A 19082-nucleotide genomic window follows, 5' to 3' on the forward strand; every position below is an offset into this window, starting at 1 on the left:
AATGGAAGAGGATGTTTTATTACAGTATAGGTCCTGAGGGTACTCCAGATATAACATAGTTTCTCAGATTTAAGTTGTTTACTCCCCACACCTGTCATTTTATAGAAGAAAGTTGCTAGTAGTGGTAACAAATCAAGAACAGATTGTGGGTTTGAGTTTACTGTGTTCTTAGTTGAAAAGATGTGTCTCCCTCAACTGAACGGCCAGCAGTGACCGGCTACATTGTGACCCGGCTCCTCAAGAGCCCGGCAGCAGGAGCTTCTCTGCATCCCATTTCTCCCTTGTTTTCACTACCCCCGTCGCTAAATCCTATTTTTAAATATGCTAGTACATTAAAAATGGGGAGGGTACATGCAAATCTTGCTTACAGTGAAAGCCCATTGCTGTGGTTTTCACGTTATCCCTTTTGCCACATGCAAATGTATTTGCAAACAAAACAGTAGGGATTCCTGTTAGACCTCGGTGTCCAGGGGATAGTCATGGGGGGGTAGGGGTGGGTAGGATGCTGAGGTGGAGTCTGTCTCAGGCCTACCCCCCTCAGTCCCCTTCCGTTCTTCCCCCTTCCCCGGCTTCCTAACCGTCTTTCTTTCTTTCAGCGGAACAGGAGCAATAACAAGGTGATAGCACCCTTATTTTGTTAAATAAGGTAGGCTAAAATGCCCTCGAGCCTAAAAGAAAAAGGAACCAGCCGAAGTTGTAATAGCTTTTTAATACTTCCTCATTATTAAAGTAACTGGGATGATAAAGAGTGTATAGATTGTGGCAGAAAACCATATTTCAGGTTCTATGACAGGCTTAGAGTAAATTGGAAACATTCTTTTTTTCTTCATGGAATTTCTAAAATGATTTTGCAATCATTTAAAGCTTTATTGCAAGTGAGGCAATAAAAAGGGAAGAAATCCAATTTATGTGCAAAGCATTCATTTCCTATTTAATGAAAGAAAGGAAAACTCTGGTCAGTAAGTATGTATTCGTTGCAGTCCCTCTCAGTAAATGAAAAGTGTCCTTAAATGGGAAATAAGAGAAATATTTCCTCAATAAACGCTCTGATGAAGGGTAGTCGTACTAAGTTAAAGCCTGTGCTTAAGAATGTTGCAGCCAAGGTGGAAGGATCAGCAGTTAGATTTGATGGGTCATTGCAGGTGTTAAAAAGAGTCCATGCTTCCTGAGGGCTTGACCTGCCAGCATTGTTCTGAGCCCTCAGTGTGTGTTATTTCACCGTCCTCAGAGCAGCTCCATGAGCTTGACACCATTCTTATCCTCCTTTACTGCTGAGAACCTGAGAGAGGCAGCTTTGGTAACTTATTCATGGTCACACAGCTATTGAGTAGCCAGGCTGAGATTTGAGTCTGAACGTCCTGCCTTCAGAGTATTTGCTCTTAACTACAGCCCCTCAGTGTGTTACTGTTACAACCAAAAGCGGAGAAAGAAAGAAGGGAGGATAGTCAAGGGATTAACTGAGCGTCTACTAAGGGCTGTGCGTTGTGCAGCATTTTATGTGTGCTAATTGATTCTCACAGAAACCCTACATAGTCATCATGCAGTCATCACACTAGGAGAAACGTAAGATTCAGAGAGTGAGATTTACCCAGGGTCCCACAGTGGTCGAGCAGGTCTTTCTAAAAAGGAGGCCACTGATAGGGAGTTACTGTCTTCCTGTGTGTGTCTGCCGTAGATTAACTTAAACAGCTGTTAACACCCATCGGGGAGTAGCGAGCTGTTTCTATCTTAGGCCCACGGTTTCTAGTGCGAGTGTTCCTGGTTCAGCATTCCATCTCTGCTAAGTAATGGCAGTATGGTACCTGAAGAGAATATGGCCTTTAGAGTCAGAAAGACCTCAGTGTTCATGATTAAAATTTAAGCTTAAAATGGTAATTAGAAGTCATAGTTGATAAATGTTTTTGGATGGGCCACTCACCTGCCCAGTTCCAAAGACGCAGCCAGACCATTAGCAGATACATAAGGAGTGCCTGCCCTGTGGTGGACACGGGGAGGGCCTTGGGGGCAGTGGTGAGCAAATCGGACAAAAATCCCTGCCCTGTAGAGCTTACAGTCTACTCAAGTGTACTTAGTCGCGTTTCCTGATCTTTTCATGGGCACTGCCTTCCTGTCATTCAGATTTTACTTTAAACAAACACCTTAGACAGAGGCCTACCCTGAACGCCTAATTCAAAGTAGTCCTGAGTCATTCTTGATTATGGTGCCCTTTTCTAACTTACCCTACAGCACGTAACACCGTTTGCGGTTTTATTTGTGGTCGTTCATTTTATTGTCTGCTTCTCCCCTCTGCGCCTCCTCCCCCCATCCCCAAAATGCAAACTGTGGAATGTCAGTGCCTTGGACACTGCCAGGCATGTGTGTGATGGCTTAATTATCGAAAAAGTGACTCTCAGTGGAGCCAGCGTTCTTTGTGGAAAAGGATGGTGGCAGAGATGATCCTCTTGATGATGTGCTGGTGGGAAGGTCGCACGTGACGCTGACACAGTTTAGGGGAGTGGAGGGAGCTGAGGGAAGGGCCACTGCAACTTCAGACAAGAGAGGAGTTTAGTTCCTGGCTGTCGACTTTGCCTGTAATGCAGACGGCTGCCTGTCAGGTCACTTTACTAGACAGGGTGAGTGTTGAATGAACCGAGGCGACACCTGTGGTTAAACACGTAACACAACCACTGAGCCTGCAGGGGGTGTACAAACAGCTTGGTGTTCAGGGTACTTTTCTCTCTAACTGATACTTTTAATAACCCACCGTAGGGAAATTGTTTTTTAAATAGGGAAAAAAGATAAAACCACCTTTATAATACTGGAAAGTATTTAGCCAAACTGTAGAAGGTATTTTTAAAAAGTAATATCTGTAGCTATTATCGCAAAAAGTTCCTAGCAAATGAATTATCAATAAATCTTTGCAATTCTAAGAGGATTAGTTAATATGGTGCTGATAGCTAAGCTAATTTATGTCTTTTAATGATATATCTTAGAATACCTAATATATGGGCGTTGTCATTTAAAAAGGTGTTTTCCTGCTCTGGAGATTCTGGTGCAGTGGCTGGTAGGCCGTATGGAAGTGTACACACTAGCCCTTGGGAAGGCCCAGCGGGTGCCTGCACCCACACAGGAGCTCTGTAGAGACGAGATATTTATTTGTGTTAGAGCTGGTCGGGACGTAAGCGGCTGCGAGCTGAGTGTGATGAGACCGCCTGGAAGCGGTGCCGCGGTGAAGCCCCACGGCTCCCGGCCGGACGCCCGCTCTGCCAGTGGTAAGGTGTTGGGAGCAGCCGTCTTCCATCGGGAGCAGTGCACCTGGAACTCGCAGTGAGCGTGCGGTCCAGCGGTGCAGGCAGCCTTCTCTATCCATTACCTAGACCTGCAGGAAATACTCTGCAGCTTTTGCTTTTGTCTCTGACTTTGGAACTGGAGCAGTAGTTTTTCATACACAGTAGTCTGTTCATTGGTTGTTGGTAAAACACCTGATAACTTGTACAATGTGTTTGGTAGCCATGCAGGTTTTTCCTCACGTCCTTCCGTATGTAGCCTCACTAAGCTGAGGGCCCACGTTTCTCTGGCAGACCATGAGACAGGAGCTTGTGGTTATCTGCCTTTTCCCTGCTTTAAGGAAAAGACGTAAAGCTGTAAGCGAAGTGTTGAAAGACAGCATCATATTATTCTGAAGCAGCCGCAGCCAAGTGCCCAAGAGAGAGGATATCCATTCTTCAGGAGAAAAGGAAAATAGGCCAGCTTGGGTTGGACGGTAGTGGGCGGGGGGTTGGAGCCGAAGGGCAGAGGTAATCGTAGTGGCGCTTGCAGTGGAGAGGCGAGAGTGGTATTCGTGACTGTGGCGGCAAGACAGCATTCCAGCTCACTGTGCTTTGTCTGAGCGAGCACGGTCTCCAAACCCTTACACATCAAGGTGATTCTTAGAGTCTGCCATTAACTGATAAAAGTAAAAAAATTAGAACATGGGTTTACTGCATGTGAACTGCGTAAGCGGCAGTCGTTCATTGTGGTTGTGTTGCTTGTGCTAACGTTAAATTATACCTTCGGCTGGATTTCTTACCAAATTACTAGAATACTTGTAGCATGATTTAGACATACTAAGTATCAAATAATGTTATCTCCTAATAATATGTGAAATAACATTCTGAAATAAAGTAGCTATAAAATATCAGTTCTGTTCTTTGCTAACAATGTTTTCATTTTATTAACAGATATTTTACTTTACCAGAACCAAGAACTTTAAATAGACAAACACCCTCTGTGTTTGAGAGTTGAGTGAGTGGTTTCTGACACTCGGTTTCTGTTTCCGCTGTAGACTTAATGCATCATCATAATGCAGACAGTGGAAGGATGAAAACCTCTAGGTTTCTTGTGATTTAGTCATAAATTGCTGCAATTTCTAGAGAGTTCCCAAGCTGGCTATGAAGGAAATCTTGAAACAGTATCAGGTATCTGATGAAGCAGGCTGACGTTCATGTGGTACCACTCAAGTGTGTTTGGTAATACTGTGTTCTCTCCTAGTACCTGATGGTACGATGATACATAAAGCCACCAGCTTCCGAGATATTAGTGAAGAAAGAGAGCAGGAAGAGTCAGGTTATAATAGTAACATTAAAATCTCAAATGTTTATATTTTTTCATTTTTACAGTTTACAAAGCACTGTTGTAATACTTATCTTATTACCCTCACTTATTCATCCTCTAATGTTCTTCCGTTCTTCAGCTGTGTTCAGTCTGCTGATGAGCCCATCACAGGCATTCTTCATTTCTGTTACATGTTTTTGATCGGTACCATTTTTTAATTCTTTCTTGAAATTTCCATTTGTCTACTTACGTTACCCGTCTGTTCTTGCATGCCGTCTACTTTTTCCATTGGAGCCCTTAGCATGTTAAACATAGTTCTCTTCAATTCAGTCTGGTAATTCCCACATCCCTGCTGTATCTGGATCCGGTTCCGATGCTCATTCTGTCTCTGCAGACTGTGTTTTTGCCATTTTGTACCCCTTGTAATTTTCTGTTGAGGCTGAACATAACGTACTGGCAAAGAACTCCAGTAAATAAGCCTGTAGTAACGCGGCAGTGGGGTGTGAGGGCGGGGCGGTGTTCGCGAGTCCTGTGAAGAGGTCTGGTCTTTTGCTGAGACTGTGTCCCCGGGCTGTGAACTCCACAAGTGCCTCTGCTCTTCCCCACCGTAGGTGGGACAGGATGGCCGGCGGGGGCGGGGTCTTCCCCACCGTAGGTGGGACGGGATGGCCGGCGGGGGCGGGGGCGGGGGCGGTGTGCTGAAGTTGCCTGTTTCCCTTCCCCAAGTAACAGAGTTTGTTTATGCAGCTTTCTTAGCCTTGAATTGCCTAAATGGTGGTGAGAGTCCTTTCTTTCCTCCAGGTTGTAAGGAGGATGCCTCCACATGGGAGATTTATTTCCCGCTTCAGGCGGACAGAGGAGGGTCAGAGTGTTTCGGGCTTTTTCTTAATATCTTTTAAGAAAATATCTTTTTTTCCCAATTAATATCTTTTTTTTCCTCAAGCAGCTTTGATTTAAAATAATCAGTATGTCATTGAGGCATATTTTCGGGTAGCCTGTCCTGGGCCCCAGCACTACCGTGGTGTTGGTGTCTGCTCTAGTGAGTTATAATTCTCTGTATTCTCCTGGCTTCTCCAGTCTGGGGCGAGGCTTGGGGAGCGGCTATAGTTTGACCGTGACCTTACTTCTCTGATGGATTTAAGAAGAGTTGTTGACTTTTCAGTTTTTTCAGCTTTTTACTTGTTGTTAGGATGGAGTGATGACTTTCCAGCTGCTCACATGCTAGACCAAAAACTAGCCTGGGTATATTTATCTTAGTTATTATATTAGTAGTCATAAGGTCAATATGACAATTATTCCTTTTTCACTAACCAAAAATTGAGGCCCAGGGACAAGGCCAGCTACATAATTTGCAGGGCCACTGCAAAATGAAAATTAGAGGCCCCTTGTTCAAAAACAAGAAAAAAGTACCATTAAAGGTACTAAAATATAAAGCTCTTTTTTTTTGATGTGGACCATTTTTAAAGTCTTTATTGAATTTGTTGCAATATTGCTTCTGTTTTATGTTTTGGTTTTTTGGCCGTGAGGCATGTAGGATCTTAGCTCCCCGACCAGGGATCGAACCCGCACTCCCTGCATTGGAAGGTGAGGTCTTAACCACTGGACCGCCAGGGAGTCCCTATAAAGCTCTTTTTGTTCTTCTGCGGTCTCTCCACTTGTCTCTCAAAGCTGATTTGCTTTTAATGGTAGAAAAATTAAAAATTTACATAATTAACATGAATTTTATCACTCATTTTTATACTGTACAGTGAAAGTCTTCATTGCAAACACAAGAGCACATAGATGTGGAATCATCTAGATCATACAGTTTGTGTTTCTTAGCGTGTACATGCCCATGAATTTTGCTCTTAGGTGGGAACAGTGGGCACTGGTTCCCTAGGCCAGGGATTGCGGGTCCTCGGACTCTTTAATCAATAGAAATGGATAAGAAGCTAGACGAGCGATTCAGGCAAGGCTTTACTGGGACCCCAGGGAGCAGAACCAGGAAGCAGGTGCCCTGGCTCGCGCCCCGAGGGGTGGCGAGCGGGTCCCTTAAATGGGGCGAGGGTAGGGGCAGGGGCTCAGGCGGTCTGCCTGCCCCTGGTGGCGCTGTGTGCAGGGCTCACGCGCAGGACCTGCTTTTGCTCCCAGCTCCTCAGAAATGGCGGTTGGTTTGTGGCCTCTTTGTGTCTTACTGGTCGTCACTGCCCCAGCTGCACGTGCACACAGGTATTTTTGGTCCCGGGTAACTTCTTCCTGTCTGTTGCTGGAGGAGCCGCGTGTCCACAGCTGCAGGCACTAGAGGGCCCCAGCCTGCCAGGCGCAGTGTTCCACAGCGACTGCCGCGTGTCTGTGTCGCTGCGCCACTCTCTCCCGCTTTGGTTAACTGGTGGGTGAGGGAGACCGAGGGGAGGAGGAGCCGTGGGTGGCTCTCTCTCTCTCCTCCTCTGTCACGTCTTCACTGGAAGTGGTCTGCTGAGTACGAGGCGAGGAAGGCGTTCCGGGTCCTTCCTGGGCCTTAGGATCCCGCCCCTGCCGCCTTGTGCGCTGGGAAGAGAAGGCGCGGCCCGCAGGGCGTCAGCCCTACCTCCCGGTGTACCTCGTGCCCTCGTCCCGCACGGGGGTCTCTGCTCACGGAGCATCGTGGGCCCTGGTCCACCGGACGAAGCGGGCAGCGAGGCACCAACCGAGGGGACACACGCAGCCTCTCCGGAGCGTCAGCTTACCTTCCCTCGTCTCTTTGCATTTACAAGATCAAGTTCAAAGATAAAATGAAGAATTTCCAGATGTAATTGCAGAGTATTAAACCTCTGTGGGCTCTGGGGGCTGTGCCGCCTATGCCTGTGAAGTGACCCTAATCAGAGGTGTTAAGTGACCTGTTGAAGGTTCCCATACAGACTGGGTTTAAAATTGGGCTGTTTTTCCTTTCCTCCCTCCCACCTTCCCTCCCTTCCTTCCTTTCTTTCCAAACCCTGGTGTCCAGGGCTGACGTTCAGCAGGTCGCAGTGAGGGAAAGCCTGACCCAGAAGCAGGCTGGCCGAATGCTTTAGCACCAGGTCCCAGGAATGTGCGTGTGTGACGGGCGGGCGGTGGCCCCCTCTCAGCGGTGCCCCATTTAATTGTTTTCTTTCTTTCATACTTTTGCTAACAAGTAAGTGGTGAATTATAAAAAAACTACCTTCTTTTTCCTTCTCTGCAAACCTCCAGACTACTGTGTAGACAAGGGTAAGAAATTGGGGTGGGTATTCGCAACTGGGTCCCTCTAAGAGTGAAACCGGAAGTCGGAATCACAAGCACTGAGTGGGGTTGTCCCGAGCAGACTGGGGCGTCGGGCCGCCCTCCCACCCTAGGGCCACGTGTCGCAGAGGCCACCTCTCGGACGCGTGTGGGGCCTCGGCCTGCAGCTCCTCTGAGCCTTGACTCCATTACTGCGCCGCTCCACACGGAACTGGAATTGTGTTTGTGTCCGTTTGCTTGACCACAATATACGCCTCTTAAGCTTAGCAGCCACGTCTTACTCATCCTTGTGTCCCTAGTGCTTACGCTTCTGGCGCGTATTTATGAAAGGCACCCTCACAACCACCAGCAGCTGCCGGTTTGGAAGCACCGGTTATGTGGCAGCCGCTGTGAGAAGGACTCTGTCTAGTATTTTAACCCTCACAAAAATTCTGCACAGTATTCTTTTAAGGGAGCTTGCCCGTGTAGGCAGTCGGTGTTTGTGCTGAGCAGTGAGGAACTTTGCAGGCCCGATGTGTCAAGCACGTAGGCCCCTCTTGGAGAAGCTGTCCGAACTAAGTAAGCCCTAAGACAGGACCCAGGAGTCTGGAGAGAGGCAACTGTCCAGATCTTCAGAAGGAAAATGTAAGTGGATCATGAATGCTTGTATCATTGAGCTTGGCGTGAATTCTATGCAGAACTCAAATGGAATTTTCTTTTTAATGACTTAGTCCTTTCTTCAAAGTGTTAGCAACATTCACTAGTCGCCTGCATGGGTTCCCTAAGAACAGTTCCTGTCAGACTGAGCTTAGTGGTCGGGGTTCTCAGATCTCCTTCTGGTCCAGAGGTAGGCAGCTGGGCCTGGTGAGCAGGCTGTGGGTGGACTGAACGCCGGATGGACGGCTGTGCCCGGAGAAGTGCAGGGAGCAGAAGTGAAGTCAGTGTCGAGGGAGCTCGCTGCATTCCGCGGGGCTCAACCCTGGACTTCGCTCTCGTCAGCGTTTTTATTCACTCAGCGTATCATTGTCATGTTGTTCGCATTTTCAGATGACCAGGCAACAAAGGTTAGTTAAGCCATTGCACGATAGAATTTAGTCCCTCAGAAAGTCTTAGATACAAAGTACCAACAAATTGGGTAACAGTAAGATTCTGAAGTAAAGGCACCGGCACCTCAACTGCCCTGAATATGATAGCACAGAAGAAAACGTCAGGGACTTTTAGATGGCGGAGGGCCTGGTGTGAGCGCGTGGTCTGCCGTGGCTGCTGGGAGTTGGTGCCCCGTCTGTTCACTCCTCATTTCTCTGCTGCACGGCAGTGTCCGGAGACTCGGGGTAAGCGGGTAGCTGTTACAGGCTGCCTGAGGAGGAAACTTTCTCGTCTTCAGATTGTCTGAATGTACAATGTGCTGTGTCATCACGTCCAGTGATTCCATAGCGCCGGGGGATTTTCTTACCCAGAGTGGCCCTGTACGTGACACGTCCCAGTGGTGCCTCACGCGCCATGTAATGAGTTGAGTAAATGTCGTCTGAGGCGCCTTTGTGTTCTCAAATTTATATAAATCTTTGCTGCTTCTCCAGCCCAGGGACATACTGTTTGGGGTTGTAGTGTCCCTAGGCCATGAGAGCCATTTACTGAAAGATGTCCTTGTTGCTGGGGAAATCAAATGTAGATTACAGTTCGAAATCCAACTCTCAAAATACAACTTAAGAAAGAATATTAAATTCAAAACCAGTGTAATGAGAGGTTTAATGGGAAAAAGATCCATATGTATATTATAAAGAATGGTTAAGAAGAAAAAGGGAAACTTCAACAAGATTCTAAATAAGTAAAACAGGAAGATTTGGGGAATAAACAAGAGTTACGTGCAAGATTAATTCTCAGGTTGTATATAATTTGGTTGTGAAAGCACACGCATACAAACATATGGTAATTATAACTATCAAAATATAGTAGGAATGTGGGACTTCCTTGGCTATCCAGTGGTTACGACTCCGCGCGTCCACTGCAGGGGCCGCGGGTTCGATCCCTGGTCGGGGAGCTGAGATCCCGCGTGCTGTGTGGTGCTGCCAAAAAAAAAAGACAGCAACTTAAACACCTGTATTTAGCTCAGCTCTTCCCCCAAACCTCTTAAACCTACAGTAAAGGAATTTTTTAAAATATAGTAGGAACGTAAGACAGTGATTTTTATTAATTATTGATATTATGCCATTGAACGGCTTCAATGGGTGAACAGCATGGATGACACAGTCTGACTTCTGTTTCTACTTTAGAGTAGAATAGATGATGATGTACAACCCGTCATTCTTAAAGTTTTACTAAAAGTTGTAATAAAGGTAAAATCCCACCATGAGGATTTCAGAAGGCACCCGGACGAGGTAGTATCCTGGGAACTGTGTGTTGTTGCTCTGCTCGGGTCGTGGCCGCACGCCCTGCCCCGCGGTGGCAGTGGTCATCTCCTTTCTCAGGGCCGTTCCTGCGCACTGCCCCGCGAGGAGTAGGTTTGTTTTTGCCACCTGCCTTGAAAATTGGTCCAGTTCCTAGGTCTGGTGGGCTCTTTGGGTCCTTGTGCAACGTGCCTCAGCTTACTTCTGCAGCGTTACCTTGTATTACTTCCTGACACTAGACCTCCAGGTTAGGCAGGTGGGTCCGCCGTCTTTTCCACGCTCGGTTTCCTTCCCAGGGCGCCTTGACCAGCTGCTGCCTTTCAGACTCCTTCCTGTCTTCCCTGCAGACCTCCCTGCCTTTGCATCACTGTAATAGCCTTAACTTGAAAATGAGAGAATTAAACAATATGTTTTGTCTCATCTAGTTGTATGAGTCTATGAATGTTAAAGGAAACTGATTATAGACAGACTAGTTAAGGCATAATTTGTGATGTAGTCAGTTTTTAAAGAAAAATTCTAATAATTACATAGACCTTAGAAAGTTATATAGCTTCCCTATTCTTACATATTAACACTATTATTTACGTTAATTGGTCAACTGAAGAATAGTGAATCACATTCTAGAGGCTTAGCTGTTATTTCTGTTACTTAAAGGGTTAGGAAATGCTGGTAAATGTAGGAGTTGGAAACTAAGTGGTTTTTGATTCAGTTACATTCTGTGATGTAGTTTTATGAGTTACGAAAGGATTGGCTAGTGAAGTTTCTGCTAATACAGGTTTTAATAATTTGAATGAGACATTTGCTCGGTATGAATCTAAGGAAATTACATTTTATAAAATTGCTTTATCTAAGCAGACCTGGGTTCTTGCTCGTTAGGAAAGTTTGTTTAATAAATTATAGATTGCCTAATTTTACCATTGACAGCCGACTGCATTCTTCACTTATTAAAAGGCAAATTTCATATGTGGTGTTTTCAGTAGCAGGAGAATTTGAAGTGGAATGATTCTGTACATACTGCTTGAATATCAAAAGGGTGACAGATACATGAGGGAAAATGTGCCTCTCAAGGTCTTGACTTACTGTTCTGACACCGTGTTCTATGTCTGCCCCAAAATCTAACAAGACAATAGCATTTTCATTCTTAAGTCTTCTAAAATTTGGCTTTATATGATAGCTATATTTTAAATATCTCAATTTTATCTTTATTCTTTGCAAAGTACAATGGAATTGGTACACTGTAGAGCAAAAGGTCAAATTAATAGTTTGTGTATTAATATTTTTGTTTGAGGTTTACTGTTTTTATATCCTGAAAATATGTGATAAATAGGACTGCTTGTGTTACAAGCAAGTGTGGTAGAAATCAAGTGTGTTCATTTCAGAAGAGCTTGCTCAGGAAGGCATAACCTGTTACACACCTGTTTGTTTATTAAACACGCAACGTGTTTAACTGGAATACATTGTGGGAATCTACTTGTAGTTCTTCTCTGACATTAACCTGGTTCCATATGTATATATTCTTACATACATAAAGATAGGGAGTGCCAACTATGTTTAGCTGTAGAAACTAAGTAGACTTCAGAGTGGCCATTAGACAGGATTTCCAGGATGAACTCAGGGCGCTTCTCTTTTCTTGATAAATCCAGGCTGTTTAAAGACTGTCACAGGCGGATTTAGAGGATTTTATTTTAGAGTTTTTTTGAACCTCCATAATGGTAATATATAAACACAGATTTTTTGAATTTCCTGGCTCTATATTTTTTACATATTATTACTCACCTAAGGCTAGGAAGGCTATTCCTGTCATTTTACACAAAGATCTATGAAAATAATTATAAATATGGCTAAGATTAAATTTTAGTTATTGGAAAGTCACTCAAAGAAATGGAATAGAAAATTGAAATCTTTTTATGGATGTTTAACTCTAAAAGGTATTATTATAAGTATTATTCTGACTAGAATTTCAGGAAGATGTCTTGCCTATGTAGTTTGGTGCTGTGGTACATGTCCTTCAATTTTTTAATATGTTTTAAAATGAAAACAATGAGGCTACTTTCTTATGTTTACATTGATGGGCAAAGAAGAGTAGCCTCTGAATTCAGTCTTTGTAGTTCTCACTACTGCATATAAGGCAGTACTTGGATTACTGTGCAGTTACAGGAGAACGATCTCTAAAATGATCTCCGCCGCACACCGATGTGTTCACGATGCTGCCTCAGCAGGATTTGAGGTTGAAGGGATACAAAACAGTTTTTAAAGTGATCAACTATTTTGCCATTTTGATTTGTGGGAGAGCCTATGAGATGCCAGCTATAAGGGTCACTCGTGTCTGAATTATTGAAATCCATGTAGAGCAGCTCTGTTTGGAGTGGTCGGTAAGGTTTAGGGCATAGACACTGCTCACTCAAGTAAGCTGACCCACTGTAGCAGCAGAGGAGCAGACCATCTCTACAACAGTGTTTCTCAGCCCATGACTCTGGTAAGAAATCTGTTTTACGTTATGGTCCAGCCTTCATGCGCTCACATATGTGCACAAATGTGCAAAACAGTTCATGAGTGCTTACCTGTACTTTGTGCAGTGCACTCTGTTTTATGTTCTATTTCATTCTTTTAGTGCCAAAAAAAATAAAAAATCTAGTTGTTATACATAAAAGGGGCTTCAAGAACCCATTGGTGGGCCACATCTGTGGTTTGATGAACTCTGTGTCGGACGTTTCCTTATTCTCGCCTCCATGTTTCTCTTTACCCTGTGCACCTACACACGTGCTCTCTGTTATACAGTTTCCTGTGGAAATGGTTGACATACACCCGTTTAAAACTATGATGCAGTCGAAATCCAAGGAAGAAGAGAAACTCTTGGGATGCGTGTAGGTGTGTGACGTCTGGAAGGAAAGATACTTTCCAGATTGTTTGCAGCAGTGCTGAGGGTGGGAGCCAAGCTTATGGGAGGGCCTCTGTGTTGCTTGATTTGGCGTTTTCTCCCCTTTCCAAATGTTGGGGGGGCGGGTAAGTTCATACTCAGTAATATTTTCAAAGGTAGTTCTCTAATTGAGTGGGAAGATAACTCATAACCAGAATTTGAATTTTTAAAAAGAAATCATTTTAGCCTGAAGAGGTTCTGGGTTCTTAGACTGTAGAAAGTGAGTAGGAAGGAATCTGTCACAGGTTTGTTCTGTGCTTCTTTGCATGGAAGAAGATTCAGTAAAATATTATACCAAAGAAATCAATCTGAATTGAGGGACAGAAAATAAATTTTAGTTACTCTATCCCTATTTGGCATGTAATATCTGACCTCAGTTAATAATGCAGAATGAATGAGTTTGGCCATATTATCTAAGTTTATTTTCAACTTTAAGCCTTTCTGATTTTAAGTTATATCAGGGATTAGATTTTTAAGTGCCATCTAAACATATGACACTTGCAGATATAATATACAGAGTACTGCAAGGAGTGTGACCAGGGAAGACCTGCCTCGGGAGGATTTGAAGTTTGTTTGCTCGCTCGTGGCCATTTAATCCCCCATTTCTCTTGCAGCTTTAAGTGTTTACAGTAACATAGGTTGTCTAGTTTAAAAAAAAAAAAAAAAAAGGGAAGGAAGGAAGGTCTAGCAGTTTTAAGTATTCAGTTGAAAAGATTGCTTACTTTGTTACTACAAACTGTGCTTTCTTTGAAATTATTTTGCTAAAAAGCAAGGTAAGTCTTACCTCTATTGGAGGCTGAAAAAGAGAATGCAAAATGAATTATGTTAAACTTCTGAGAACTATATAGTTACAGGCTGATAATTGTGTCTTTGAGAAGGTTACTAAAGAATTGATATCTATGATGATTGGTAGGCTAATTAGTTAAAAAGCTGATTCTGAGGGGGAGACAGTAAGTGACCAGAAACAAGTAAGGGGAGATATATGTTCTTAGAAATTTATGCATTTCTACAGCTAACAAAAAATGAACTCATGTAACAGCTGAGCTATGCATTCTTCAGGCAGGTGAAGAAATGATCTTGCGGGAGTGGTTTGAGAAGTAAATGAGCGAATGAATGAATGTTTTATTTTCTTGGCTTAGGAGAGGTAGGCTACATATTCAATGGAATATTACTCAGCCATACTTTAATTTAAAAATACTTTATTGCCAAAAGAAAGCTAACCATCATCTGGGCCTTCAGCAGGCCGTAGTCTTTTTGCAGGTGGAGGGTCCTGCCCCCGTGCTGGTGGCTGCTGGCTGATCAGGGTGCTGGCTGCCGAAGGTGGGGCGGCTGCGGCAGTTTCTTAAAGTGAGGCAGTGATGACGTTTGCCGCGTGGATTGACGCTTCCTTTCAGGAACGGTTTCTCTGTTGCATATGACGCTGTTCGATAGCGTTTTACCCACAGTAGAATTTTTTCAGAATTGGAGTTGTTCCTCTCAAACCCTTGTGCTGCTTTATCAACTAAGTTTATGTCATATTCTAAATCCTTTGTTATCATCCAGTGATCTTCACAGCATCCTCACCAGGAGTAGATTCCATCCCAAGAAACACTTTTCTTTGCTTCTCCGTAAGAAGCAACTCCTCATCTGTGAGAGTTTTATCCTGAGACTGCAGCAATTTAGTTATTGGGTTGGCCAAAAAGTGCCTTCGGTTTTTAAGTAAAAATAAAGGGCACATTTTTCATTTTCACCAAGAACTTTATTGAACAATATATTCACCCTTTTGTTCCACTACCTTCTGCCATTTTTTCAGGCAACTTCATAATTCCATCTTCCCAAAACTTTTTATCTTTTTGAGCAAAGGACTGTTCCAGATGCCTTTTACAGTCTTCCAGGGAATTGAAATTTTTTCCATTAAGAGAATTTTGTAAAGACCGAAATAACTGGAAATCCAAAAGTGCAATGTCTGGTGACTACGGTGGAATCAGAACTTCCCAGCCAAGCTGTAACAGTTTTTGCCTGGTCATCAAAGAAACATGCGGTCTTGTGTTATCCTGATAGAAGATTGTGCATTTTCTGTTGACTAAATCTGGATGCTTTTCGTCGAGTGCTGCTTTCAGTTGGTCTAATTGGGAGCAGTACTTGTTGGAATTAATCGTTTGGTTTTCTGGAAGGAGCTCATAATAGAGGACTCCTTTCCAATCCCACCATATACACAGCATCACCTTCTTTGGATGAAAACCGGCCTTTGATGTGATTGGTGGTGGTTCATTTCCCTTGCCCCACGATCTCTTCCGTTCCACATTGTCGTGCAGTGTCCACTTTTCATCGCCCGTCACAGTTTGTTTTAAAAACGGAACATTTTCATTACGTTTCAGTAGGGAATGGCATGCAGAAATACAGTCACCAAGGTTTTTTTCACTTAACTTAACATGGAACCCAAACATCCAAGTGACGAACATAACCAAGCTGGTGCAGATGATTTTCAGTGCTTGATTTGGATATTTTGAGTATGTCAGCTATTTCCCGCATGTTATATAACTTTGATTGTTCTCAATTAATGTCTCAATTTGATCGCTATCAACTTCAACTGGTCTACCCGACCGTGGAGCATCGTCCGGCGAAAAATCTCCAGCAGGAAACTTTGCAAACCACTTCTGACGCGTTCGATCAGTCACAGCACCTTCTCCATACACTGCACAGATCTTTTTCTGTGTTTCAGTTGCGTTTTTACCTTTCTTGAAATAATAAAGCACAATTTAGAATTTGACATCTTTGATGTCTTTTTTTAAAATGCATGCTGATATGACAGCTGTCACATACAATCTAACAAAATTGTTTCGAATGAAGTTAAAGACATCTAAGTGCTACTAGAGACATCTTACGGAAAAAACTGAACGAACCTTTTGGCCAACACCATACATCTTCAGGCTCCACTTCTAATTTTAGTTCTCATGCTGTTTTCACCACATCTGCAGTTCCTTCCTCCATGAAGTCTTGAACCCCCTTCCAAGTCATCCATGAGGGTTGGAATCAACTTCTTCCAAACTCCTGTTAATGTTGATGTTTGGACCTCTTCCCATGAATCACGAATGTTCTTAATGGCATCTAGAATGATGAATCCTTTCCAGGTTTTCAAATGACTTTGCTCAGATCCATCAGAGGAATCACTATCTATGGTAGCTGTCTCCTTACAAAATGTATTTCTTAAAGAATAAAACTTGAAAGTCAAAGTGACTCCTTGATCCAGGGGCGGCAGAATAGATGTTATATTACCAGGCATGAAAACAACATGAATCTCGTTGTCCATCTCCATCAGAGCTCTTGGGTGACAAGGTGCATTGTCAACGAGCAGTCACATTTTGAAAGGAACCTTGTTTTCTGAGCAGTACATGGCTTCAAACATTCAGTAAACCATGTTGTAAACAGATGTGCTGTCATGCAGCCTTTTTGTTCCATTTATAGAGCACAGGCAGCATAGATTGAGGATAATTCTTAAGGGCCCTAGGATTTTTGGAATGGTAAATGAGCATTGGTTTCCACTTAAAGTCGCCAGCTGCATTAGCCCCTAAAAGGAGAGTCAGCCTGTCCTTTGAAGCTTTACAGCCTGGCAGTGACTTCTCCTCTCTAGCTATGAAAGTCCTAGATGGCATCTTCTTCCAATAGAAGGCTGTTTCATCTGCATGAAAATCTGTTGTTTTAGAGTAGCCACCTTCATGAATTATCTGAGCTAGACCTTCTGGATAACTTGCTGCAGCTTCTACATCAGCACTTGCTGCTTTACCTTGTACTTTGTTGTTATGGAGACAGCTCCTTTCCTTCAAACTTATGGACCAGCCTCTGCTGGCTTCATACTTTCCTTCTGCAGCCTCCTCACCTCTCTCAGCCTTCATAGAATTGAAGAGAGTCAGGGCCTTGCTCTGGATTGGGTTTTGGCTTCAGAGAATGCTGTGGCTGGTTTGATCTTTTGTCCAGACACTAAAACTTTCTCTATATCAGCACTAAGACTATTCGCTTTTAACTTCCTTCAAGAACTTTTGTTCTGCATTCACAACTTGGCTGTTTGGTGCAGAAGGCCTACTTTTGGCCAATCTGGGCTTTTAACGTGCCTTCCTCACTAAGCTTAATCATTTCTAGCTTTTGATTTAAAGTGAGAGACATGTGACTGTTCCTTTTCTTGAACACTTAGAGACCCCTGTAGGATTACTAATTGGCCTAATTTCTGTATTGTGTCTCAGGGACTAGGGAGGTCCAGGGAGAGGGAGGGAGATGGAGAACCACCGGTGGGTAGAGCAGTCAGAACACACACAACATTTATTAAGTTTGCAGTCTTATATGGGTGTGGTTCGTGGCTCCCCCATAACGATTACAGAGTAACATCAAAGATCACTGATCACAGATCACCGTAGCGAATATGAAAAGTTTGAAATATTGTGAGAATTGCCAAAATGTGGCACAGAAACACAAAGTGAGCGAATGCTGTTGGAAGAATGCTCCACGCAGGTCGCCACAGACTTTCAATTTGTAAGCAGCGTGAGATCTGTGAAGCACAGTAAAGGGAAGAGCAGTACAGCGAGGTCTGCCTGCACATCAGATCAGGTTCCATCAGTGCCGGCGGCCTCTGCTCTGCTCGCGAGGACCCCGGGGCCTGCGCGGCAGCAGGAGCAAGCAAGTGTAATACTACGACGTGTAGAATGTTCACGTGAAGGATTTAAATGCTTAGGAACAATTACATTAAGATTAAATTTCTACGTTCACTATTTTGGGGTCCTCATGTGTCCGGTTTATCATTTCAAGTTCAATGATTGTGTTTAAGTTTATGATAATAAATTCTCTACCCTTTACCACGCTATGCTTCTTCATAGGCTACATTACGCTAACTTTATCAAAACTATGCCTAATTGGGGCTTAAAAGTCTTGTTCAGTTTATTTGAAAAAAATAATAAATCTGATTATTTACTTTAAAGCTGCAGAAGAAAGAAGATCAGCAATTGGAGCCTAAAAAAAGTACCAGCCCTAAAAAAGTTGCAGAGCCCACCGTTGATCTTTTAGGACTCGGTAAGTAATAAAACAATACAAGTCATCATTAATTAGAGTTACAAAACAGTTGAAACGTTTACTTGAAACGAATATAATAGCTTTATCGTCAGTGTGCCAAAAGATACCTGTTAACTGAATTTGAAAATGGTATGATTAGTTTGCTGAGTTCCCACCAAAAGGGAAATCTTTAACAAGGGAGCTGGTGTCTGTCAGCAGTGCCTTCATGGAAATACAAGTAATGAGTTCCTTGGGGAGAGAGGATATCAAAGTACTCTTCAAAGGCGTGGTGGACTGGGACATCTCAGCATTTGAAATGAAGAGTAGATTGTTTTTTCTCCCCCCCTTTCTCTTTATTTAGTTTTGTTGGAGGAGGGGTCCCTTAGCAAAATAATTATGGTGTAGCCTTATTATAACATGCTATTTTAAAGGCCACTTAAATTTTGGTTAGCTGAAGCAACATGCTTTATACCTAGATCTAGTGGCTAGATTCATTTTATGTGTCTGATGACAGTAAGAACTTCTGTGCTCATTTTAATGTCATGTTTATTCTCATGGCCGACAGATAGATGTTGTCTGCCTGGTGAGTAAACAGACTTCCATTCAAGGAGTGCTTGTACTGTCCTTATCTACAAATACTGTCAGCTCTTTTTACATTTTTCTCCTCTTCCTTTTAAAATAGCTTGATAAATGGTTATTTTTAGTAATATCTGAGCCTTCAGCAGTAATTAATTTAGAAATTTTTTTTAGTTTAGGGAAAGATTAATGACAGAGGAAAACAGTGAAAGATAGTTGGAAGGTAGAGTCGAACTTCATACACTGCTTTTCTAAAAATTGATCTTTGTTCTTATTGAGAAAATTGTTTTCTGTCTTAAGAATTACAACTGGATGTTTTTGTCTTACTTAGGAAACTGGTGTATCATGCAGATATACTCCCTATAGATAAACATCTTCTATGGTGGTGAAAATAAGTGGTATATCAGAAATATAAAAATAGG

General features: G+C 43.2%; 1 protein-coding gene across 2 annotated transcripts in view; it reads left to right on the top strand.

Moving 5' to 3' along the window:
• Nucleotides 1-19082, top strand: part of SMAP1 (small ArfGAP 1) — a 151296-nt gene that overhangs the window by 109492 nt on the left and 22722 nt on the right. For both annotated transcript variants that reach the window (XM_061206944.1, XM_061206945.1), the window contains one exon: nucleotides 18015-18105. In XM_061206944.1, coding sequence (XP_061062927.1) covers nucleotides 18015-18105 — 91 coding nt within the window. The remainder of the gene's footprint in view (nucleotides 1-18014; nucleotides 18106-19082) is intronic.

Source organism: Eubalaena glacialis, chromosome 12, assembly GCF_028564815.1.
Source record: "Eubalaena glacialis isolate mEubGla1 chromosome 12, mEubGla1.1.hap2.+ XY, whole genome shotgun sequence".
In the NCBI taxonomy this organism is placed as follows: domain Eukaryota; kingdom Metazoa; phylum Chordata; class Mammalia; order Artiodactyla; family Balaenidae; genus Eubalaena; species Eubalaena glacialis.